We start from the raw sequence: 26,534 nt of genomic DNA, 5'->3' as shown, positions 1-26,534 counted from the left end.
ACACACACACACACACACACACACACACACACACACACACACACACACACACACACATATATATATATATATATATATATATATATATATATATATATATATATATATATATATATATATATTTAAAAAGCATATAAACACAGCTATATTAAAAAAATATAAAATAAAAAAAAAAGTAAAATGACCTAATTTTGTCAACTGCATTGCTCCTATCAAATGCAAATAAAATGTCCACATCAGCACTGATACACAGCAGTACAGCAGCTTAATGATAAAAGATTTTTCTCCAAATCTGATGACTCCTAATCATGGATGCATATAAAACAGTTACATTACAAGAGAAGTAGTTATTGAGGGGTGATATACTGTAAGAGGATTTTTTAAGATGAGAGAGAGAGAGACTGTTGAGAATTTAAGTGCTCATATATCACCTGGAAAGGTTAAACCTTTTCTTGCTCATGGTGGTCTTGATGGGAGGAGAGAAATGTAAAAGCTAAAGTATAGAGAAGGTGGCAATGCTAGCGAAGCTAAACTAAGCATAGTGCTCTTCAGTAGTGAGGCAGATAGAAGATGACAACACTGTTTCCTGTCCCGTGTGTGTGCTGGTGTGTTAGAGAATGTTAATGTCAGTGTAGCTCTGTCAGGCTCAGCAGAAGGAATTGCTGTGTCGCATTAATATTGTAAGTACTTCTTTTTATTCCACTAAAACTTTGCTTCTTAGGACGATTTATATCAGTATAAAGTATGTGCTTGCACTTTTAGCTTGGTTTTCATTCAATAGGTTCAAGTCACTGGTAATCGCACAGTAGCTGAGACAGTGTTAACATTCTCACTCAGTTAGACTTAAATCCTTTACTGTATATGTGTATGATTTAAAAAAAAAAAGAAACACTGTTTAATGTGTGAATACTGGCACTGCTGTCAATCAACACTATAATGTCTGGTACGTATGTGGACTTATGGGAAGTTATACTGTGTTTTCCTGATAATTGTAACTGTAACTATAATAATAATAATAATAATAATAATAATAATAATAATAATAATAACAACAACAACAATAAATTGGGTGTATATAAATAATATTGAACATATGTGTTGTATTCTGTCTGAAAGCACTTAGGCCTCAACAGAACGTAAACATTCACGGTTCTGATGAGGAATTTATACGTGTATATCGAGTTGAGATTGTTTTATGTTATGTATATATGGTTATGTGGAACTGTAATGTATGAAGGACCAGTGTCTGGATTTTTTTTTCTTTTCTTTATCTTTTTTGGATTGAAATTTATTGTCTCAACTGCGCCTCAAATGTAAATAGCACAAGCCACAGGACCAAGTCAATAATTTGCTTAATTTATTTCTGTGACAATTATTATTCAAAGACAATTGATCATTTATTTTTCAATATCAGACTTAATCAGACTCATGGCGTTGCAAACAATTCTTATTTATAATGCTAAAGGCTAAATGGCAATACATGTAACAATTTTTACCATCAGAAATATTTTAAACAGTAAGGAAACTGTTTATTTGTATGTCTTTAAAGGTACTATAGACAGGGATAGGGAAAAAGACATATAAGAGTTTATTAATGAAAAGACATATAAGAGTTTATAAAAGAGTGATTAATGAGCGCGCTATTATTCTTACTGCTTTGTCACTACATACAAGTTGCTAAGTCATACAGTTTGTATAGACTAGGTTTATTAGTTACTGGATCATTATAACAGCTAATACTCACTGGGGAGTATGTTTGGAAATAATTAAACATTTTACTGTTTATCATTCAAACAAATATTCCTTACATTTGCATTTGACTTGTATGATTACTTATTGGAGCCTACATTATACACGACGAAAGCAAAACGTGATTTTTTTTAATGATGACTTTTGTGAAGTACACTTATGTGATCATAAACATAAAATGGCAGCTGGTGTCTGTAATTATAATTAAAATGACTAATTATATTATTATGTTTTACTCAAATCAGTTCTTATGAGTTTCTTATCCATATGTCATCTCAGGAAGTTTTTCCTTGCCACTGTCTCTTCTGGTTTGCTGATTAGGAATCCAAATCTACTTCTGGTTTTCTGTAAAGCTGCTCTCTGACAATATGAATATTGATAAAAGCTCTAAACAAATAAAACTCAAAATTGAAAATAGAGTGGGATCACACATAGTGGATCAAACAAGACAATGTAGTGCGACTGTACACAGAACTATATCATCAAATAGTATATTAAATACACATCATATATTTTGTATATTAAAATGTATAATGAATGCTTTTTTAAGTTTAGAAGTTTAGCTGTTGAGCTTCATAAACCAAGCTTAAAGAACAATAAAGCACAAAAGATCTGGCCAAGTCTTCACTGGTGCAGTTGTCACTCAATTCCAAAGACGCTCGGACACTTAATTCTTGACGAATTGTGGTTTAATTCATAAAGCTCTTTAAGGCATCTCTCCCAAGGTTTGAAGTTGTATATAGAATAAAAATGTACTGAAAATGTGGGGTACAAACTGACCTCGTATGATCTCATTTTCAAGCAATCAAAAAAACAAAAAAGCTTATTATCTAATTTTCACCTATATTCCATATTTTGAGTTTTCAGTGATAGTTGTAGCTGACAGATGTAAAAAAAAAAATTATGAAAAAAAATTACAATGCAGTTCATTTGCAGCATTTGAATGGAGTAATTACAAAGCGGTTGAGGCGTGCTTTGTGTATATGCTGCCATCTTACCTTTACAGTTTAGTCAGTTTCTATCTGGATTCAATGGATAAACCAAGCGTCATGCTAGTATCTAGGTTACAATTAAGCCATTGTGGACTATACATCTAGTGTAGAGACTATTTTATCATAAAAAGAATTAAATGCATGATCTGTTAATTGCTGGAGAAGCTGTGGCAAAAAGCAAGATGGATGAAAGCAAGACATTCAAAAGCAACACAGTCTAAAGCAAGACTGAATAAAGCTAGCTGGACTAAAGCAAGACAGATTAATGTAAGATAAAGCAAGATGTACTAAAGCATAACAAACTAATGCAAGACGTACTAAAGCATAACAAACTAATGCATGACAAACTAAATCAAGAGACTAAAGCAAGATGGGTTAATGCAAGACAGACAAAAGCAAGACCGATGGACTCAAAAAAGATGGTATAAAGTAAGACAGACTATGGCAAGATGGACTAAAGCAAGATTGACTAAAGCTAAATTGATTATAGCAAGATTGACTAACAAGGTGCACAAAAGCAAGACAGGGTACAGCAAGCTGGACTAAATAAAGCAAGACAGGTTACAGCAAGACATGCTAAAGCAAGATGGACTTAAGCAAGATGGACTAAAGAAAAACATGTTAAAGCAAGATGGACTAAAGCAAGACAGGTTACAGCAAGATGAGAAAAAAGACAGATTAATTAACGCAATATGGACTAAAACAAGACGGGTTAAAGCAAGACAGACTTAAAGCATAATGGACTAAAGCAAGATGTACAAAAGCAAGATGGACTAAATCACGAAGGACGAAAGCTACAGGACTAAATCATTTATGAACAGCAGCAAACACAATAGTTCATTCATTCATTCATTCATTTAGCTACAGTAAAAGCTTTATCCTGGTCAGGTTTTAGGGTTGTGGTGGAACCCAGAGCGTATCTAGGGAACAGTGAGAATGAGGCAGGTTATACATCTTGGATGATGGGACGTCAGACTATCGCAAGAGTTAATAATCTTAATATTGTTTACTATATAAATGCTTGAATTGTTACATTGAATATGTTAATATTTCAGTATTTCATACACTAATGTGGTCAGTCTATAAGTTAATACATTGTCATACATAATAAATGGGTAACTCAGAGTATAACCAGAGATATATACAGTATGCAAGCTGTCATTTTAAAAGGTATATTGTCAACTAGATATCTGTCTTTGACAGTTTGTGTAATGGAATTCATCGACTGTATGGAGTTCATTTCTGTAACGTAGGAACATACGCAGTGTATTTTTTGTGATGGTGTTTATTCACAGGAGCCGTACTGATCATGAGTATTTTACAGCGCTGACAAGCTACAACTGAACTTTTGAAATACTGGAATATTGTATTACGAGTAGTCGTTGTGTAATGTATTGTATTTGTATGGGTTGCATTTTTCCATAGACTAGAGGTTGTGTATTGATGACAAAGATTATAGTGTTTAGTGATGCAATAAGGTAAAAACAAGCTCTTTCGTCACTTGTTGCAGTTGCGTCTTGTGTGCACTAATGAAATTATCCAGAAAACGCCTAGCAGAAATAATACATTTAAAAGTGTGGTTAAACTGATACACTTTTTAGTATGCAATACGCTCATGTATAACTAAGACTACTTTTCATACTGAGACTAGGATTCCCTCTTTCATACGATGTGTCATAAACACATTTCTCTCCTTTTCACTCCAACCCAAGCCCACACATACCACCCATTTTCTTCAGGTGTGTTCCTACACCCCCATATTCTCTTACCTACTTTTGTCACTTTGTTGTAAGGTTATATAGTTAAAAAAGGATAAAATGTCATTAACCACTCAGAATAATTCAAATGCCAAAGTAGAAGTGGCAAATCTTGTTTAAAGGAATAGGGCAAAGGAATATGTATTATATTTCAAGCTTGAATGTAACACAAAGCTGGAGAGGAAAGAGGAAGTTTTACTAAAGCAAAACAGAAACAGTTGCGATGAGCAGGTGATCAGCTATTATCTTTTATTCATATCACTTTTATTAGTACTGACTTCACCAAGCCCTTAATATACAATGTCTCTTACCCCACTAAAAACATTCTTGGCCCATTCATCTCTGCAGAAATTTTAGACTCTTTATGGTTTTCTTGTGAAGAAGTGCTTGTCTCAGGTGCTGTTAAAAGACGGTTACAGCAGCTGACTTTGTTTCCTTCAAAGCTGAGTTCACCATGCCCAACTCACATCGTACATCAACACATTTACTTTGTGAATATACCTAGGACTTAAATCGACATGTTTAATATGTATTTCCTGTGTATACTTTATTTGTAGGTTCTCACTGTCATTTACTCCTATAGCTGTAATCAACCCTACCTTATTTATCAATAGGCTTTGTTAGATGGCCCTTTTTGGACATCATGAGACTAGGAATAATATTCTATTTAGCAGTGTTTTCTGTTTTTCTCCTCCACAATAAACTCAGTTTGGCAGTCAATTTGTTGGTGGAAATGCCAACTGGAGCAAAATCTAAACTAGAGTCCAAGAAACTCTGTCTTTGAGAGTTTTTAAAATATATATTTTGTGGATGATTTCATGATTCATTGATCATTGGGAAAAAATGGTTAAGCCATCCACTATAGGGAAATTTAGATCTTTTTTCATTTGCCAAATTTGGTTCTGGTTGCAGTTTGGTGGAGTTTCACTTCAGAAGTTTTTTTTTGAAGATGACATATAACAGTTACGGTCCTGGGATTTGACTCAAACACACAAGCACAGAACCTTAATCGCGGCACTACCTACCATGTTTAGCCTCTGAGCTAAAATCTCCTGCTGTTCTTTACACCATGACTAAAGTTCACTATAAACCTGAGTGATAATGTAAACAATAACAAACTTTACATGCAATCTGTATAAAGGTTTGCCACATCTCAAGATTTTTTTATTTTTTAAGACTTGTATTGCTGCAAAAGTGAAGCAGACTATAATAATGAGAAAAACTATAACCCAACTAAGAGGACAAAATGTGTTTTACATAATAAGATCTTCAATTATGTCCAAGTCCAGAAGCACTTACTGTTTTACTCTTGGTGGCAGTTTTGTGGTTCCACTGCATGCTAAATAATAGCTGGTTGTACCTTTAGCGTCTCAGGAAATAAATTATACCTGGAAATTAAGCTTAAATTATGTAATGAACTGATTGTTTAGTGAAATTATTTGAAATGTAAATTAAATCTGTGATATATCTTTAGTGTGTCCATACTTACATGACTACTTAGCCTTTCGCTGGAGATTTTTCTTCTATTATTTTTGTACTGACCAGAAAAGATAAATATTCTTCTACGATGTTTAACCTTAACTTTTTAAAACTTAAACTGACTTAAAAAAAAAAAATGAAACTGTAGTCTCACTTGCTTTATTGAACTTGTGTCTTTATTAACATTACTTTATGGTTAAATGAAAAGGACAAATGTTTATTAAAGTTTTTGCTCAACTTAATTAGCACGGTTTGCACTTTAAATCCCAAAATATCAGAATATGAAAAATCAGAAAACTATGGCACCTATTCATCCTGTATGTTTAAAAAAAAAAATGTTTCTAGACACTTTAACAGAGTACATGTATATCGTAAAACTTGGTAAGAAAACGCATTCCACAGGTTTTCAGTGAAACAACGTCGCAAGAATTTTTTCGTATCATGATTAGAAAGTGCTTTAATGTGGGGCAGAAAAGTCCCTGAAGCAAAATAAATATTTTTAGAGCTATTTTACGTTACCTACATTGCGTTTTACAAAAAGATACTAAGATGTTGCTGTGCTGTGTCCAGGGATTTGTTGGCCATCATTTATGCCATAGAACAAAAGGAAAAAGGAACAGAAACAGAATATATAAAGCTGTAATAAACGCCTGTAATGCAGAAATTCTTTTTTTTTTTTTTTTTTGCAAAGGCAGTGTTCAGTTCTGATTGATGACACTGTGAATAATAAGTTAATTCATTCATTAGCTGAATTATTGAAAAAAAAAAAAAGAAAATAGAGTGGCCAGTATCTCTAGCAATTCGATTTATAACCACTGTTTTATTAATCACACCTTGAACAAATTATCAGCACATTTTAATCTTGGAACTATTTCGGCAGCAGCAGTGTTACTTACGCTAGGCTGCATAAGTGATCATTACATTGGAAGTTATAGTTAGCTATAGTTAGCATGATCGTGGCACTTAGAAATGCTGGGTTCTATACGTAAGAAACAAAACAATGATGTTGTTTTATTCTGCTAATACCTAGCACATTACCAGCAATTACAACATTTCACTGTTTATAGAAACATATATCAGGCTTTTTCATTGTTCGGTATGTTTAATGTTGTGGAAAGTCTGAAACAAATGAGTACTTCTGTTACGACAGTTGTTCTCTTACCAGCCTCTATTTTTTTTCTCCTATGAAGTTAATTAGAACAAAAAAACTCAGTTGGGCATGTTGTCGGGGAAAACACAAGGCAATGAACACTTTCCTGTGTCTGAAAACGTCAACTATTAAATGTTACAGCTTTACCACTGACTGTTACAAAGTGCTGGCACTGGAGACTCCTTCCAAAAATGTTAAATAAACATGTGAGGAGTCACAGAAAACTTCACCATTTCGATAACTGTTTTTCATTTAAAATCTGTTAATATGGAGTGTCACCATACAAATCCCTTTGTTAGTTGTTTCGACAGAAAAGACGATGTATCAGAATGAGCCCATTAATATAAACCTGTGATTTGTTTTGCAGCTGTGGCATAGACGATATGTGACTTCATTAACAAAAACAATGGAGCTGCAGCATCTTCTGAATGCTTTAAGTCACTGCTCTGGCACAAAGCATGTTTGTAAGGTTTGATAATCCACCAGTACAATCCTCAAAGATCTTCATTAAAAGAAATTCAGTGAAAGATAAACCAGTGCAGAAATCTGTAGGAATTCTAACTGAGGTGTGCCATGAGAAAGAGAAGAAAGAGAGAGAGAGAGAGAGAGAGAGAGAGAGAGAGATTCAAATGTAATGGAAGATATTCAATTACATTTCACGATAAGGAAACCAAATGTCACTCAGCTCAGCCGTCTTCTTTCCATTGACATTTCACTGTGTGTACATTTAAAGCCCACGGGACTTGCATCACTGACTGGAAGAGATTTAAAACTAAAAAAAAAAAAAAATAATAAAATAAAAAACAGCAGAGATAAACCTATGATTATCACTTCAGTAGAATTTCCTCTACATTATTTTCTGCAAAGCATCAACCATCCATAAAATCTGCACCTTCATGGGTCTAAATTTTTCTCTCTCAAAATATTTATAGCCAGTTTTGTGGTTTAATTCATTCATGTGCAAAGCTTGAATGAGTAAAGTGTGGGAATGTCTGAAAGTTCATGATGATTAACATGCATGTCTGAGGGATCCCCTTATTGACACACTTCAGCCTAAACACATAGACAGTCATTAACAAAAGAGAGAGAGAGAGAGAGAGAGAGAGAGAGAGAGAGAGAGAGCGATTACTGCGTGGAGATTGGCGGTAAGGAGTGGGTGAATGTTTATTCCCACAATCTAATTTTAGTATGTTAGAATTACTTCAGGTTCTCAACTAAAGGCTGAAACAACAAGAATTGTGTTAATTTGGCAAAAACTTGTTTTAAATTTTTTTTTTTGTAAAAACTGTTTTACAAAAACATGTGCAGTCCTACTTTTTACATTAGATGACTAATAGAGAATCACCTCCTCCTCCTTTCCTCTCAGCCTTTCTCTCTTTCAGTAATGGTTCTGTTTTCGGTCTATACTCCCTCAAACACTGTGAGTAATGAGGGATCCCTCGCAACTGGGTCTTTCCTCTCAAAACACCCTATATGAAAATTTCATAGTTATGAATCAGATGTTCACTCTTTAGGTTTCCCCAAACAATCTACTGTTAATTTATGGTATATTTTGTCTAAATTCTACACTGAATAGCTTTTAAATGGATGGCCCATGAAAGCTGGAGTAGACGTGAGCTATGTGAGCGAGCCTTTTTTTTTTCAAGATTAACTAAGCGAGGCAGGAAGAAGCGAATGAAAGAAGGGTGAAACCTCAAAGACAGATGTGAGGCAGGAGCCATGTTTGTTTTGACCTTCATGTGGTTCCCCTAAGTAAACCACCCATGTCCTACAGAAGCACACTGTTACTTCATACGAGACAGCCTTTCTCTCACACATTTCATGTACATGAACACTTCTAATATTTAAGGGATGAGAATTACTGCAGCACCTTAACCCGAACAATAACTTTTTGCTTGTATGAATTCCTTGAGTTTGCAATTGTTTGTCAATTTAACAACATTGGTTAAACATATTTAAGTGCAGAAATGCAATTTATCCTTCAAAGCCACCCTGTCTACCCTATTCCTAAGTAAATTTCAATTCACATTTATTTGTATAGTGCTTGTAACAATAGACATTGTTATAAAGCAGATTAGTTATTTAAAGCAAGCCCGACGTGACATCTCCCTGACACGACATGAAGAACAAAGCTTGAGAGGAACCAGACTCAAACTTGAACCTATCCTCTTCTGGGTTCCACTGGATGATGAGATTATAAATCATTACACTATACAGTTTTAGAGGAGTGAGGACAAACAGTACAAAGTGTGTTGAAAGGATGTTAAGTATGAGTATATTGTGAATAAGATGGATGAGAACAGTGCAATCCTTATGATTATAGCATCTGTTATTAGAAGGAACATGTTTACAGTATTCAGGTGAGATTATCCAAGTGAGACTTGAGCATGAACAGTTTTAGATGTGTTCTCAAGTACTACTGAACTCTTAACATTTTCATAAATTTTTGCTCATTCGAGGTCTTCGGAATTTGCATGCAGAAGGTGTAAGTTGTAAGTAAGATGTCCCCAGTGGATCTTACTGAAGGAATGAGAAATGTTGCTTTAGCACTTTCTTGAGATTCATGAGATTTTTCTTCTACCACTAAATAATTAAATACTCATCACGTGACTAAAACAACTAATCATATTGTGTTCTCCCCATAAGTTATGAACTAAAACACATCTAAGGTAGAATGAGACAGTAGGAATCACAAAAATGATCATCTCCATTCAATAATACATTGCATATATTCGATATATTTGAAATTGTTTTAAAATAACACAACATAATAATCATAATCACGATTATTTTAACAAAGAGCAGTATGATAAAACTTAATGCTAATGACAATTTCTAGAACATATTATGGACTGATGTAAAGATTATGTTTCACAAAGACCAGCTCATAACAAAATATAGAACCAGACAAATTTTAAAAAATGAAAAGAAAAAAGTGAAGCTGAGGGGATTCTGTATGCCAAGACGAGCACGAAACTATTTCACCAGCAAATCTAGTTCTCTAAACAGACCAAATAGTCAGCACGAGCACCCTTTACTGAAAAATAGCAAATAGTTATGTTTTTCTGAAGCTGCAGATGATCAACAACCTTACTGTGAATATTAAAAAATGAAAGATATGACATTTCTGAACCTGCTTCCATGAAATTTAGTAAAACAAAATGCATTATTTAATTAACAGGATTAATTATAATAAATGAAGAAACAAGGTCAGAGCACTGATTAATATGCGATCTGAACTACAATGTGAGGGAAAAGCCGAGGTATGTAGAACATCTGTAGTTAGTGCCACTGTTTCTGTAATAGATATTCATTAAATAGTGATGGAAGTTTTTACACTTGCATCTCATTTGGAAAACCATTAAGCACTAAATTGTTTGTTGTGAGCCAATCACAATTGTGAGTTGTTATAGTTATATAATATAGTTATAGTTATAACACCATATCCTATAGTTTGCTATAGGGTTTACTGTTCACAGAAACCATGCGACACTTCACTTTTAATAGTGAAAAATGGTAAGCTAAGTAGCTAAGGTTTACTGTTTTACAACTGTTTTCATGATAAAAACATTAAACAACAGACTGTAATATCCATGAATGCAAACATTTTCCTGATGTAATGTAATGCTTTATTGCCACTGTGACGAGACAAAAAACATTAACAGAGACGTTTTCAGCATATTAGGCATAAGATTAACAATGAATGTGTGCATGAGCCCTTCAGTAAATTCATTTGTCTATGAATATTATTCATAAAACTCAGAGAGCTAGCTATCATCCTCTAGAACATGGTAAGACGTGCGGATTTGACTGGTGTGTTATTAGGTTGTGGTTAGGACAGAATCATTTATTAAAAGATAAATATTATTGTAATTCTAGTTCTTCAACCATTGTATTTTGATATGTTCTTGTCAGGTCTGTGCTCAAAATGTTACAGGGATAGTTCACCTAAAAATGAACATTTTGTTATCATTTACTTAGCCTTATGTCATTCCAAACATAAAAGACGATTTTCCCCCTCTCCTTTCCATTCTTTTACAACTACATTCCATCAAATGGCAGAAGATAGCGATCGTGAGCTTTAAACGTTAACTATAAAGGCACCACAAAAACTATACCCCAAGTGGCCATACAAAAGGTTTGTATCATATGGACTGCTTTTATAGTAAACATTCTTCAAAATGAAAGCTGAACAGAATAAGGAGAGAGAGAAAAAACTCAGCCACTTCTTGTATCTTGTTCACTTTTTCATTCCACTGGAATATTCAAGGAAAGTATACAGAAGTGGAAGAAGATTACACATTTCATAGCATTTTCTTGTACCTTACTCAGCAGTACAGAAAACACAAAAAAGGGAAGAGAACCGAAAATCAGAGTAAAAGAGAACAAACCCTTGCATCATCAATCAAATCAATAAAACATTTCACAAAAGAAAAATCCATACAAATGTACAATAGGTGTATATTGTCTACTATATTTATATTAACTAATAAACTATTACTGAATAGCTAATAAACTTGACAGTTTTGCGTGAACAGAGTTGATTTGTTACTGAGGATAAAGTGATTGTGTGAGCTATACACTGAATAAAGAACCATACCAAAAATCTTTTCGATTTTTTTCTGTACTAATAAAACATATATATCAGTGTCATTTTTTTGCTTCACTAAATCGCAATTTTATTTTTTAGGATCAAAACATGGATGTGTAACTTTGAACATATATCAGAGCGTACTGATTCACTCCGATATAAGCAAATTATTAATGTGAGGTTGATCAGGTTCTGACGATATACAGGACAATTTACGGGAAAACTGTGTAAAATTTGTGACCATGATCGTGATCAGTAATCATTAATATTCACGATCATCACTGTCATCATTCTTTAGCTAATAAAAAACAAAAGATTAGATGTTATTCTAAACCTGGACATCTCATTTTTCTTTTTAGGCCAATCAGATGTAAGGGAGGGGTCAACACACCATATAGGACCGTTATTGCTTTCACAGGAACAGAGCTGGTGAGGACCTGAGAAAGGGAACGACAAACATCGGATGTTCAAGTGCTGACACTCAAACCCAGGTATAGTCTTCTCCAAAGCTTTACTTCAGCACTGAATTATTAGACATGATAACACATTATATACATGCAGTAAACTCTTTACAAGTTTGATTGTTTTGCTCGTCACTGATGATGGCCTGGGGGACACGCATTATCACTGAGTCGTTAAGAGTCATTAAAATGAAAAGCACAAAGTATTTGTTTTTGATATTTTACATCATCGTTACATTTTAAATGACTAACATATGATTTTTCACTATATATATATATATATATATATATATATATATATATATATATATATATATATATATATATATATATATATATTCACACTACATTAAAAAAGGGTATTAACTGCACTTCGCTGGAGTATCGCTGGGTTATCACTAGGGTATCGCTGGGGTATTGCTGGGGTGGTACCATCAAGCGAATTCCTTTTGTACCTTTAGTATGCATCTTTTATATAGAACGGTGCATGTAGTTTACTTTTAAAGCTTTCCTCTGAAATGTAATTACAGGTAAAGTTACACTTTTTTTAAACATTACATTGCATCCACATTTCCTGCCGGAAGACCTGTATTAAATGTACAAAAGACAAGCGTACCATCCCAGCAACAAGGAAGAGTAAAGTTTAGTACACTTTTTCTGAGAATCACTTTTAGCAATAGACTTTTTTTTTGCATTCCCCTCATATTATCATTTTTATCAAGATGAATGCACTCCTTAGGATGATGTCGCATATGTGACATATGTGCATTACGATACTAAAACAACAATTTGTCATTACTGTCATATGTATATTTAAGGCACGTAATTAACAGGATCTAAGTCACATAAAAGGTATGTACGATTACACTTTAGTTATTTGTTAGTGTGACAAAAGAAAAAATCTGTTGGTAGCAGAAAGATGATTAAGAAATTCCATAATGAATTTACTGTAATATTATTGCCACATTTATCTGATCAATTTCATGCCACTAAATCATATGGCAGTTCATGTGTTTACATTGTAAAAAATTTGGATGTAAAGTCATTTTAAAACGTATAAACATGCCCTCGATATGCTTGAATCTTCTGCATCGTGGTGTTTCTGTTGAACCTCGGCTCTGACCACAGCCCTGATCATCTGTCTTTCTGGGTTAGGTTGTCAGGTGCAGCCATCTGCTCTCTTCTATCTCTACTTCTATCTTCTTCTTAACTGCACTTCCTTTTTCTACACCTTTTCATTTCGCTGTCTTTCTCAAAGCACAGAAGCTTTTGCTGTCTCCTTATTTGCTGGGTTTCTTTAAGAATATTTGGAGCATTTTTTAATAGTATATATTCAGAATTCTTTCACATTTTATGGATGAAAATGTGTTTTTTTTCATCTAATTTAGTTGTACCCACTGTAGGCCTCTCACAAGGCTACGTTCATGACGAATACTCTATTTTTGTAATACATGCCGCAGCAGGCCTACAGAAAAGCTAGTATTAGGTGCATTTTAGGCAAACATGAATCAGCAGACATCTTGTCTTGTGAAAAAAATCCTCCGGATGTGAATGTGTTCTATAATAAGATTTAAATATTTTAAAGATTATGATCACTCATCATATGACACATACTGATTTGCCTGATTTTTGATGAAGGAATTCATTATCAGAAATCTGTACTTCATAATCCACCCCTTTGAATGGTTATTTATTATTTACTGTTCACTATACACGGTGTCCCAAAAGTCTCCATACATAGGCAACTATGTTTGCCAGGACAATGTCGGCTGTGCCTTTGTGAGTGGATGTTCATGGCCGTCCACTTCTCGGTTGGTCCACAACACTTCCGGACTTTTGAAATTTGTTAATGAATTTGGCTACAGTGTGGTGTGTGCTGTGCTTGCCATGTTTCCTGAAAAGTCCATCGCAACCTTGTGACAGCTTCCCGATCCAGCCACAAGAATGATTTCAATATGTTCTTCCTTTGTCAAAGGAATTCTTAAAGGCTATGGGTTAGGGTTGTAAAAAAAACAAAAACCCACCATACAATATAAACTATAAAGTACAAATATATAGTACAAATAAATTTGGAAAATGTGTTAAAAAGTGTTAATTTTCCCTATGCATGGAGATTTTTTGGACACCATGGATATTCTGCTGTTTATAACCTGTTTATAATTATATGAGAATGATTATCTCACAAAAACTGTAACACTGTAAACTTAGCATTAAACAGCATGCTTTTGTGTCTTGTGTTGCTACTTACATTTTTTGTGTCATATATTTTTTTTTAAAAATGAGGATGACAAAACAACACAAGTGACCAGCTCATCATTAACACCAATTACATTATATGGAAAACTTCATACAAAATCAGGGTTTGATTAATGCAGGTATATAATCAGGTAAAGTAGCCTTTACCAAACTGTATTTTAACACATTCATGCTAAAACTTAAAAATCTTAAAGTAGCAAAAATTGTCCTCAATTAGACACACAGATGTGTTTTGCTATTGTTTTAAGTGTAGGAATTAAAATAAGGTGTTCTCACAAAATATTATGGCATGAGAAAAGGTACAGCAGTAAATCCTGATGGTTACCTTGAGTGCTAAAAACTTTTTAAAAGAGTTGAGGCTTCACATGCATATAAGTGTGAAATTAATTATCTGTAAATATCTCACGGTACTTAGATTGTGGTGAAAAAATCATTCACACATGTAATATCCTCAAAGTAAGAATTATTTTTCAAATAGACTACTGATTATTGTAGAAAAGCTATCCAGTTCATTAGAGCCAGCACAACTGAATCAATAAACAAATCCGTAAGCAATCAGAAATCAGAGTTACTGTTATTTGTTTGTTTATTTATTTATTTATTACAGGGTTTGCTTCAGCTATTTGTATTTACAATCTCGTTGTTGTCCTATGCATACATGAAATCAACACAACTGATAGAATGTAAAAATAAAAATAAATCAAATTCAAACTGTTTACAACCCCAATGCAAATGGTGCAAATTCAGACATGTTAGAGAAACAGAAAGAGGAGATTTGCACAAATCTCACACACAACAAAGCTCCATATGCTGTACACCACACTCCCAGCTCAGCCTACCACTAACAGTGCCGTGTGGCATTTTTTTTCTCCTCCTGAGCGTGGAGAGATCCGTCTTTCGTGGAACAGAGGAGGAAGAAGGGGTGTGTAGGAGGGTGGAGGAGGTGAGGAGGTTAAGAAGAGAGGGATAAGAATCTACTCCTGACACAATCTCAGCCCCCCATAGCCCCTCCTCTCCACCACTCGCTTTCTCGCACTCGTTCTTCAGAGCTTCGTCTCTTTCATGTCCCTGACTGATGCCCCTCGCTCTTTATGTCTGTAACCCATAGCCCACCGCAAAGCTTACTGTCTCTCCTTCCCTATCTTCTCATCCTTTTCAAGCTTTCTCTCCTCAATCTTTTGAAAAATCAGAGCCCACCGCAAGCCCCTTCCTTCTGCTTTACTCTAAGACACTTCACTGTGTGCCGCTATATATAAAACGTGAGCTCCATAAAATTTAGAATTTAAATGTGTGTACATATATTGATTTGCATTTTACAATTTCTCTCCCCAGTTTATCATTCTTACGTTCTTGATTTTGGAGACAGAATGAGCTTCTTATTGGGGTTATTGCTTCTTCTGGCTCCATGTCACTCAGCTGCAGGTAAGACTCGTACAGTACAGAATCACTGCATTACTGACAAACAGCATAAAATTATTAGTATTGATGACTGTAGGCATTTCCAGTAGCTGTATAGAATTTAATACTCTAGGAAAATGAAATCCACTAATATTAATACCAATCACATAGTTACAACAGTAATGGGACATCACACTGAGCATTCTCCCAGTATTCTCTCTCACTCGCTCTCTCTCTCTCTCTCTCTCTCTCTCTCTCACACACACGCACACACACACACACACACACACACACACACACACACACACACACACACACACACACACACACACACACACACACACACACACACACACAAAAAGAGGCATGACAGAACATGGTCAACCCCATGGTAGTGGGTGGTGCAAATGAGTGTGTGAATGTGTGTGTGTGTGTGTGTATGTGTGTGATGCCCTCTGGCATAGCATCCAGAGTATATTCTCACACCCAGATAGGCTCCACATCCACTGTAACTCTGACCAGGATAAAGCAGTTACTGAAAACCAGTGAATGGTTTCTGCAGGTTTTTTCTGTTACTGTAAATATCATGGTGGTAAATTAAGTGAAGAAAAACAAAATAATGAATTTACATATGCATGCCTACAAGTTTTAGTCATATATCACAAAGCATAATATGCCATCAGTCATAATTGTTTTTGTCCAAATAATTATTTAATAAAAGGTTTTAGTTAATTACAAATTGTGTTTTAACTGTTTCATTGGAGGTTATAATAGAAGACACATATTATGCATTATTTCAGTTCTATATGGCTTATAAAATTAAATGAAAGCTATGAAATCTCTCTCTCTCTCTCTCTCTCTCTCTCTCTCTCTCTCTCTCTCTCTCTCTCTCTCTCTCTCTCTCTCTCAGATGAACCAAAGGGGATTTTTGCACAGTTCGGAAACTCTGTTACTCTTCCCAGGAGGATATGGGGGATAGAAGGCAAAATTCATGTCAACTGGTACTTCCAGGATAACTTACTAATTAGTAGGAATCCTACATTATCCGCTTCAAAAACAGGTTGGCTGAAACAAGAATCTGTGCAGTTTTGAGTCTCACATTTATGTTACATTTATGCTACAAAACTGAGGTTTAATCTATTTTTTTTCTTATATGACAGTGCACAACCGATTCTCTCTTTCATCAGACTCATCTCTTATCATTTCTAATGTTGAAAAGTCTGACTTTGGAATTTTCAAATGTGAACAGCATCACCTTGTGGAAACTATTACAGACACATATAAACTTTATGAAGGTAAGATGAGAAAGGGATATGCTACAAACCTTTGTTATGTCTTAGACAATAACCCTGTACCCATAATCATGCACATTGATAACTGTTATAAAAACACTGGATGGAAATGTTGAAGTCTGTGTTAAAGTATATTAACTGCATACACAGCATACAACCATGTGCCCTGTGGGTTTTTTCACAGCTGGAGTGCCATTTAATCATAAGAAAAACCATTTAATCACTATTAAAACAAAAAAATCTCAGGCAACACACTCATTTTTACAAGGTTTCTTTGCTGACATTAGGCCTCATTTATCAATATATTAGTAAAGTTGTGTGTAAATGTTTGCATAAACCAAACCAAACAAAACGGATTTACAAAAGTTTCAGAAATGCTAATCTTCTCCATACTCACTTGCGTATGTTGTTCAACTATAAAGTGCAAAGTGTGTTCTGGATATAGCTCATTTGCATTTAGTGATATCCACCAAACTCCATAAAAGGTCAAGAGCACAGGGCACTGGAAATATGAAATGACTACTAGACGGTGAAAGAAAAGGTAGAAAGGCAAAAGCTGAATTATTTCACATATTTCTATGGCAATAAATATATTTAGCAGTATATCAAAACGTCAAAATCTAGAGACGAATTGCAGAAAGGTTAATTAGGCATGAAGTAATTGAGGTGCAAGAAAATGATCAATACAATCTACAGTGTACCCAGGTGATCATGCACACAAAGCATGGCACACAGGGAAACTGGTATTTTAAAATAGTTTTAAGTTTCGCAGCTGATGTGCTCAAAGTGTTGCACAGCATTAAAAGAACATGCCGTGGCAAACAGAACTGATTTATAAGGAAGCATTCATCAAAAACATCCATCCCTCGTTAGCATGACCTGCACTAAATCTTCCATCAGAAGATTTACGGCTCTGATTATATGGCAGAATTTCTTTTATTTATCTTCATTTATGTGTTTGTGTTTCTTTGTTTTCTTAATTATTTAAAAAAAAAAATTGAAGTCAGTCAAAGCAAAAAAGGTTTAAATGAGTTAGTCTTATGCGTAATATGTACACACTCAGGAGCATAAGTAGGATACAAACATATTCTACGATTTTCAAATAAATCCATTTATATCTGACTTCATAAATGAGGCCCAGTGGCTGCATTTGATTTTGTAGCATATACACAAAATGTGGTTAACTCGCTTATGTAATGAGAACATTAAGAAAATTCTATTGAGTTGCTTAAAATGTATACATTTATTTATATTAATAATTCATACTGTCATTTATCCATTTATTCATTTCTAATATAATTATTATGATTTAGAATAAAAAATTATTATATTTGCAGTCTACATTTTGGGTGACTTTCAAATTGACCTCATCAGTCAATATCACAATATTACTTTCTTCTTCTGATGACCTTCAAGAACTTTGGATGATGCGCCTTCTTGTACATTGAACTTGTGGAATACTTCATGCATTTCATAAGAGTGAATGTGTTCAAGCAATTAGGGCTGAGTGAATGTTGTAGGATGCAACTAAAATGTACATTTTTAACCTATAATGGATCACTCATGCAAAGTTATGTTTCTAGCATGAGGAGTTAAATGATATCACACATTAATGCATGTATAATAAGATTTTTAAAGAAAATACTGCTTACATTAAAGGTAAGTGTCGTTACAGTGGGTCGAAACAGGCTTTAATGTTGTTTTGTAAGTGCTGTAGAATTAAGTTTTTTTTATTAATGTTTTAAATTCTGCCTATGTTTAAAATGTCTTTTACCTTTACTTTAATTACATATTTGTAATTGTAATATCAGTGGGACGCAAATGGCACTCCAATAGTAGAACGTCAGCAGAACAAAAATATTTCATCTTTATTTAATCTGTGGTTGTCATACTTACTTTGTATGGACCTACATGCAAGGAAGAGTATAGTTTTTTTAATTTATTTTTTATTCTGTTATTAATCTTGAGATGCATTTAAAACTAATCCCACTGCTAGGGACATGTTTAATGTTACAGATATTCTGAAAATGTGACTATGGAGTTGTGAAATGACTTTCTTCTATTTCTCTCACTCACAGTAATGATGTCTACACCGCCACCACTGCTGGTTGGTGCCAGTCTCGATCTGTCCTGTGAAATTGAAAGTGAAGGATTTAAACTTGTTCATGAAATAAAATGGTTCGGGCCTGATAATACATTGTATGTCGGATCATCTTCTTCGAACAAACGCACTCTCAGGGTAACCAAAGTCTCCAGCATTCACAGTGGAAAGTGGACCTGTGCAGTGCGGTATGGTGCTAGCATCACATTAAAGGCCAGAACAGATGTCATCATTGTAGGTAAGTACAGAATTAATGTGACACAGCTTCCTAAAATTTCAAGCAATTGCATACTTTACTGTGTTATGTGCTTCCATTTAAGACAGATAAAACACTAGATACACTACATGGTCAAAGGTATGTGAACACTGAAACATCATGTCTGCATGTGGTTATTGAACATCTCATTGTGAAACCATAGTCATAATTATGGAGTGCTGCAATACCAAATGCAGCAACTCATTAGTGAATTTTGCAGGTGAAAACAGATCATTTTCAACCGTCCAGCTTGTGACCTTGTGTGGTGTACTGTGCTTGTTGTTATCTCAATTTCACCAGAAAATAACATATAGTTGACAGCAACAGCCCTGGCACGGCACACACATGATAAACTGACTTCTTGTAAAGACGAAGGGATGTCCACATACTTTTGGACATATAGAATACAGTATGACCAACCAACAAAAAATGTTAAAATGTTAGTGAAAATATTCCATTTCCATACTGACCTACTTGTTCATGCTTTAAGCATGTGTTATCAGCTTGCTTTGCCAGTTGTTCTGAATTGAACATATTGTGTGAGGCTAACTTCTGACTGTAGTATAATAGTTTTATTTCTGTACACCTGGAAGCGCGTATTAATGCGTGCAAGTATGTGTGTCAGGAACAAAGTAATGTAATTTTTGGCGTCTTTTTATTTAGGCTTTTCAAAAAATCCCTACCGTTGTCTGTAGCATGGTTCTGATAACAGGCAGTCACGAATAGCATTTACAGACGAGTCAAAGCCAAAAAACACTTGATTTATGACTAATCTATCTAATAGTAACATTAAAACCTCTGAGGGGTACATGGTGTAAAATAAACACAATTCATTCATTCATCATTAGTAACCACTGGTTAACCATGGACACAGGTTTTTTTTTTTACGTTCACTGGGCTGACAACAGAACAAGATATAGGTAAAAAAAGAAAAAAGAAAAAAAAGAACATACATACATACATACATACATACATACATACATACATACATACATAGGACATACACAACCAAGGCAGAGGCTGAGCAGGAAATTTGAGTGATCTTATATATTCAAATATTTATCTTCCCCAGATCTCGCCTCCTCTTCACCGGATCCCATCTATACATCTGACTCCTCCATTAATTTCCTTATCCCTTGTTCCTTATCCTCAAAAATTCCCTGGTCCACAGTGAATGCCACAGGTGTGACGGGAGGTAGCTGGCATTTCACTCCATTTAAATCTTCTGAATCCTCGCTCCCTCTCCTCAAATTACAACTCAATCCCTCCCCTGCCTGGAAGTTCCCCAGTGGCACACACACCTTGCTCATGGAGACTGATTTGAAAAATCATGAACTCGGTGTGAAGATTTCCAAGGTGTCTATAAATGAAAGGGGGAACTACACCTGCAGTCTCGAGTTCGGGTCAAGAACACTCAGCAGGAGCGTGCAGGTAGAGGTGCTGCAAGGTGAGCGCGACTAGATGAAGAACTAGTTCTTAAATTATTTCTTAGGAAATACTGGTTTATGTACAGTTATGTACTGTAAAACATGCTGCAAATATATATGGTTCTCTGTAATATTTATTTTAAAATTACATTATGGAACTACTTTATATAATCTTTCATGCAGACTGCAATTATACCTAAATTTCCCCTTTCCCTGTAGTTATTTCTTCAGAAGGTAAAGTTATATATGAGGGTAACACAGTGAACTTGACCTGCACGCTGGGTCATCACATGACCCCTGACCTGGAAGTGAACTGGATACCTCCCTATGGTTCATCTCTGTCAAAACTCAGCCCTCCTTATACCACAATGCTGTCTATCCCTGGAGTAAGTGTGAAGGACAGCGGGCGATGGACATGTCAACTCAAAAAGAATGCAACATTGCTTACATCAGCTACAATCAGTTTGAAAATAGGTAAGGAAGTAAGGCTATGGGCCAAGAATGTCCGATCCCTGGCTCCAGAGTATGTTCCTTTTTTGTATCAGGTCTAAAATATTTCTGTTAACACAGTGAAAAATGTCAATAAAGATTTTTTTGCATTGCTAAAATAATAATGTTTAACTGGCAGCCTGTACAGGTAATATATCAGGACACCTATATAGACAGATCCAGTCAGAGCTCATATAGACTACTTGACGAGCAGAACAAAATCAACATTACACACATGAAGAGTAGAGCCCTGCAACAAATGATCTGACTGCGATATACAAACATACATACATACACATATATGTATATATATATATATTCGCTTTCTAATTTCCAAAAAATGAAAGACAGAAGGATCAGTATGAAATGCCATTTAAACATTACTATTCTTATATTACCCATCATGTCTTCCTCAGTAGCAGCGTTGACCCATTACCCTAAAGAATTTATTAAACTGCTTCATTCTGTACAAATTGATATAAGTGTGTGTGTAATTTAAAAAGTGTGCAGTAAGCTTTACATACAGAACAAACTGACACTGAACAGAAGTGCAAAACAAGATATGAAATGTGATATATTTCCATATCTTGTGGTATATTTACAATGCGGTGAAGGTTAATAAAAAGAAATATATGCCAAACCTAAATCTATGTTGAATGACTTTGCATAGAAACATGTTTAATCTATGTGTCTAATTAGAGAAAATCTCCATGCTAACACAGTGTTCTCTTTACTTCTGGTGTTTACTACACTGATGCTGATTCGCTGGTTAAGAGGGAAAAAAAGATGATGTGCGACTGTTGATTGGTCATTCTCTTTAGTAACCTATGGTGTTTGCTTGATTACCTTTATGACTTATAAAGTTTTTATGAAAATATGTTTGAAGATTCAGAATGCCAAAAATGACAGTTGCAATCACAAAAAGAAAGTTATTATGAGCCAGTTTTTACTTCATCCTAAGCTAGCGATCAAACAACTGCTAAACTGAAGCACATAGGGAGATATGACCCAGTACTTAAAGAGACTAACAGGGAACTGGTAATATTTTAGTTTAATGCTTGCCCTGTGTGTTCTGTTTCACAGAGAAAGCTCCAGTGAATATTTGGCTTGTTGTAGCTATTATTGGTGGTCTTCTGGTCTTCATCTTGATTGCTGTAATAACTGTCTTCATCATTCGTAGGCACAGACAGGTGAACATTACTACGATATCAACATGTCATATTAATGTCATAATGTTGTGCAGTTTTTGTTCTTTCTTGTTCTAAATTCTCACTCCCTCTCATTTTTGCACAGATGATGAGGTATAGATGCCGTAAGGGGAGAGTCTGCTGCTGTAAGAAGTAAGTTTTGTCGCTGTTAATTTCAGGTTAGCCACCACTTGACTATGAGCAGTATTGCCAAACTTTGATAGAAACCCCCAAATAGTACACATTCATTACATATATAAAATGCTCATATCAGCTCTCCATATGGATTTGTTATAATTACACACAGTATGCTTTAAATCCTAGAAACATGTCTGCACATGCCTATTTAAAAAAATGTGTGCTACGATGTGTAATTTAAGGTAACAAAAAGAGTTTTCAAATAAAAGTGGAAATGTAGAAAATTGTTATGAAATTGTGCAATAATGAAATTATGAATTGTATAAATACATTGTTGTTTACATGTAAGGGTTTCGTGTTTACTGTGAATACTGACAGCACAAGTAAAAATGAATGTGGAAGCAGAAAGCAGAAGTATAAAGTGCTTGGGTAAGCTTTGTTTGTAGGAAATTTGAGTTTCATTATGCAGAACTGGCAAAACAAACATTGTTAGGACACTATCAGAAATGACATTTGGTAAAGATAATGTGTCAAAATCAATGAAAAGTGGAAGTTTCCAGCCACAGAAATTTTAAAAGTAAAAGTAAAAAAAGTTGCTACTTTTAAATGTACTCAAGTATCAAAGAAGTAAATATTTAAAAAGTAAATATTTTAAATGAAGAAATTAAGTTAATGTCATGTTTTCATGTGAAAAGGAACTTTATTATTTATCAAAACTATTGATTTTCATTTTAAAGCAACTACGCTGTTTAACCTGAAACCGTCATTCAATTTCAGTAAGTGTGCTTGTCATATGCTAAGTATTTTGCTAATTAATTAATCAGAACTAAAATATTAGGTAAATAACCAACATAATATCAGTTAGAATTTGACTTACTGACTATTCAATGTATGTCAGCTACTGGAATCAGTATTATAACCTGGCATTAGCAAAGACAACTTAAATATAGTTAAGTAAGTAAGTAAGTAAGTAAGTCAGTAAATATATAAGTCAGTAAATGTCAACAAATTAGCAAAGATTTATGTCCCTATATGTTTTCAAATTAGATGGAGTTTGTGCCTTCTAGGGAGACTTATTTTTATATGAATGTTTGGTTACTTCAGTATATTGAAATATTTTACCAAGTCATCCTCAATTTCCACACAGCAGTCCGGTGGTTTATCCATATCCAACACACCCGTATGGCTATAACGCTAACCACATTGTGTATCATGAGAAGGTTACAGCAGACAGATTGAAATGATTCTTGAAATATTTAGATACATTGATGGTTAATTCTAAATACAAATGTAAGATCTAAAGAGTATGTTTTTTTCTTTTCTTGGAAATGTGCTGTATTTACATGAGAGTACAAGAATGCCAATAATACACCAAAATATTACTTAAGTATAGTAACGAAGTACAATTACTAAAGTATTTTCCACCCCTGCAAACAAAGGCATTCTGATTAAGTAATGATTCAGCTATACCTGTATAATTATGTATCTGTTAACTAGTGTAATATATGCCTGAATCATCTCCAGTCTGACTAATTTGTTAAATGTTCAAGCAAATTTTCTCAAACTAAGCTGCTCAAGCCTGAACTTGCTCAAGACTCATGCCTAGCCAAACAAGATCAAATGTATTAATGAGGATTCTACACAACTACCATATGTATTGTTTACAAACTAAATTAAATTCTGATTCATAGCCAGCTGTAAACCCTAAATAAAAAAAGAAGCATTAGCATGGTAATACAGGCAATACTGATCACGGTGATGTGTTTTAGTCCCAAGCCCAAAGGTTTCTACAAGACCTGAATGAAGCCTCTTCTTGAACAAAGGAACCTGCTGGACTGAAAAAGCTGGAGTCCCACATCATAAATGAAGCTTGCTGAGCTGGAGTTTAAAAAAATCAAGACAGTAGAAACAATTCCAACAAAAAAACATGTAATAAACATCAGTTACCAGAAATGACTGTATCAAAAACAAGAAGACGTCATGTAAATGCACTTCCTTTACAGCTGTACATACATAAAAGCTTGGTGTAATATGTGCTTAGTATAAAACAGTATGAAACAGTACACAAAAACAGTATGATAAACATTTCATTGAATATATATATTTTTTATATATATAATCATATATTATCATTATAATATCACATAATTACATATTATTAGATTATTTTATATTTCATACCAGAATTCATATACTTAGCTATACATGCAGCATACTCTATGTGCTTAGCTAAACTGATAAACTGATGGATGTATATGTGAGTGTGTTTAAAGTGTGTATTCTGTGTAAATAAATATTTAAAAATATTTTAAAGAACATGCATTTTCTTTTTTATTTGGTCATTAAATAAATATGAAGAAATGAAAGTTTTCAATACATTTGTTGAATCAAACTAAACTTTATAAATGGTCAGTTCCTTTCTTTAGTTACACAGATAACAGATTTAGCTGATTTTAGGCACACAGGGGCAAGTTAATATAGGTTCATATCAATTGTAAGCAGCCATATCTAAAGATTTTGATGATTTTTGCAGACAACGTTCGTGTGGTAGTCTGTTTTAATTTTGGGCTGAAAGTGGCCCAGCTGTAAGCTTTACTGTCAGAGGAGTTTGCTGATCTTCTGATTAGTTTCCTTTTAGTGGACCAGGTGAAGTAGAACGCATTTCAGCAATTAATAATTTGCTTATTAATTTCAAGAGAGAAAAAAAGAGGGGCTGGTGAGGGAACAAGTATTTATAGCTGGTATAATGTGAGTGATTACAGGAACTACTGTAACTTTTCACAAATGTTTCCACAAGATTCTAACATAAACTATAGACAAAAAAGTGTCATTTTCTAACAAAAATGGTTGACAAATCTCTGTGGCATGAGGTGGTATAACCATTTAGTGTATGCTGATATTGTAAAATAATCGACTTTGGGGAAGAAGTTGTGTAAGAAAGTGAGGATCCGTGTGCGTTAGGTTTCATAATAAAAATGTCCACTGTCCAAAGAGAGAAAAGAGGTTAATAATGGTCACATACACAGAACAGGCACAAGGGCAAACAATCCAAAGGAAGAGCCAACTGTAGCTGTTAACACAATACAAATGGCAAGGCCTGAACAGAGTTAATATTATTAGAAGGAAATTAAAACAACAAAAACAACAACAAAGAAGTGTTTTAGGATTTAGCAAAGGGCGCCATCTGGTGGCATGATGGTGCATTTTCCATAGGCAAAAATTTATTAAAGGTGTAAATTAGGGGTGCACGATTATGGCCAAAATGATAATCCCGATTATTTTGATCAATATTTAGATCTTGATTATTTATCACGATTATTAATTGATTTTAGTGACAACATATTTTTATTGCACTTTCACATTTCTAACACAAGTAGCATGAGAAAACCTGAGCTTGTCAATTATGACAGAATTTAGGAACATAGTGTGAGCCATGACAAATTAATTTACCTTCTGATAAACTAAATGAATTATTTTCAGTTAATTTTACAGACTGTATGCAAAAAAACAACTGTTACCCTGTTTCATAAACAAATACAATAAACATCAATGTTCAGGCTTTGAAGTCAGCTCCTCTTAAATATATTTAAATCTACACTATTAGACATTTCCCACTGTCATAGTTCTGGGCAGGGGTAAGTTCTTGAACCGCTCTGTGTATATTGTGGATATATCTGAATAATCTCATATAGGATGTGATTGGGTGAGTTCATTTACCCATCAGATGCAAAGCGCTTTAGTTTAATGGTGTTCATTACTGATGCTCCATCAGGATTTTTACAGCCGATACCGATCCAGATACCAATCTTTT

At 34.2% G+C, this 26,534-nt stretch overlaps 1 protein-coding gene across 2 annotated transcripts; it reads left to right on the top strand.

The window, feature by feature from the left end:
- Positions 1–528: 528 nt before the first annotated feature.
- Positions 529–25,039, top strand: cd4-1 (CD4-1 molecule). 2 transcript variants are annotated; one of them, XM_017474004.3, is made up of 11 exons: positions 529–680; positions 12,078–12,209; positions 15,768–15,857; positions 16,744–16,893; positions 16,994–17,128; positions 19,204–19,464; positions 20,555–20,929; positions 21,129–21,383; positions 22,482–22,588; positions 22,692–22,738; positions 24,493–25,039. In XM_017474004.3, the coding sequence occupies exons 3-11, from the start codon at positions 15,803–15,805 to the stop codon at positions 24,521–24,523; spliced, it is 1,416 nt and encodes a 471-aa protein (XP_017329493.1). In that variant the 5' UTR covers positions 529–680; positions 12,078–12,209; positions 15,768–15,802; the 3' UTR covers positions 24,524–25,039.
- The last annotated feature ends 1,495 nt before the right edge of the window (positions 25,040–26,534 follow it).

Source organism: Ictalurus punctatus, chromosome 1 (genome assembly GCF_001660625.3).
Source record: "Ictalurus punctatus breed USDA103 chromosome 1, Coco_2.0, whole genome shotgun sequence".
Taxonomy (NCBI): domain Eukaryota; kingdom Metazoa; phylum Chordata; class Actinopteri; order Siluriformes; family Ictaluridae; genus Ictalurus; species Ictalurus punctatus.
The sequence above is the reverse complement of the archived record's forward strand: the minus strand, read 5'-3'. Positions and strand labels throughout refer to the sequence as shown.

Coding starts and splice junctions, on each gene's coding strand:
- cd4-1 (XM_017474004.3), top strand. CDS start 15,803: ATGAGCTTCTTATTGGGGTTATTGCTTCTTCTGGCTCCATGTCACTCA. Junction 17,129..19,203: donor CACATATAAACTTTATGAAG/GTAAGATGAGAA, acceptor TCTCACTCACAG/TAATGATGTCTACACCGCCA. Junction 22,739..24,492: donor AGAGTCTGCTGCTGTAAGAA/GTAAGTTTTGTC, acceptor GATGTGTTTTAG/TCCCAAGCCCAAAGGTTTCT.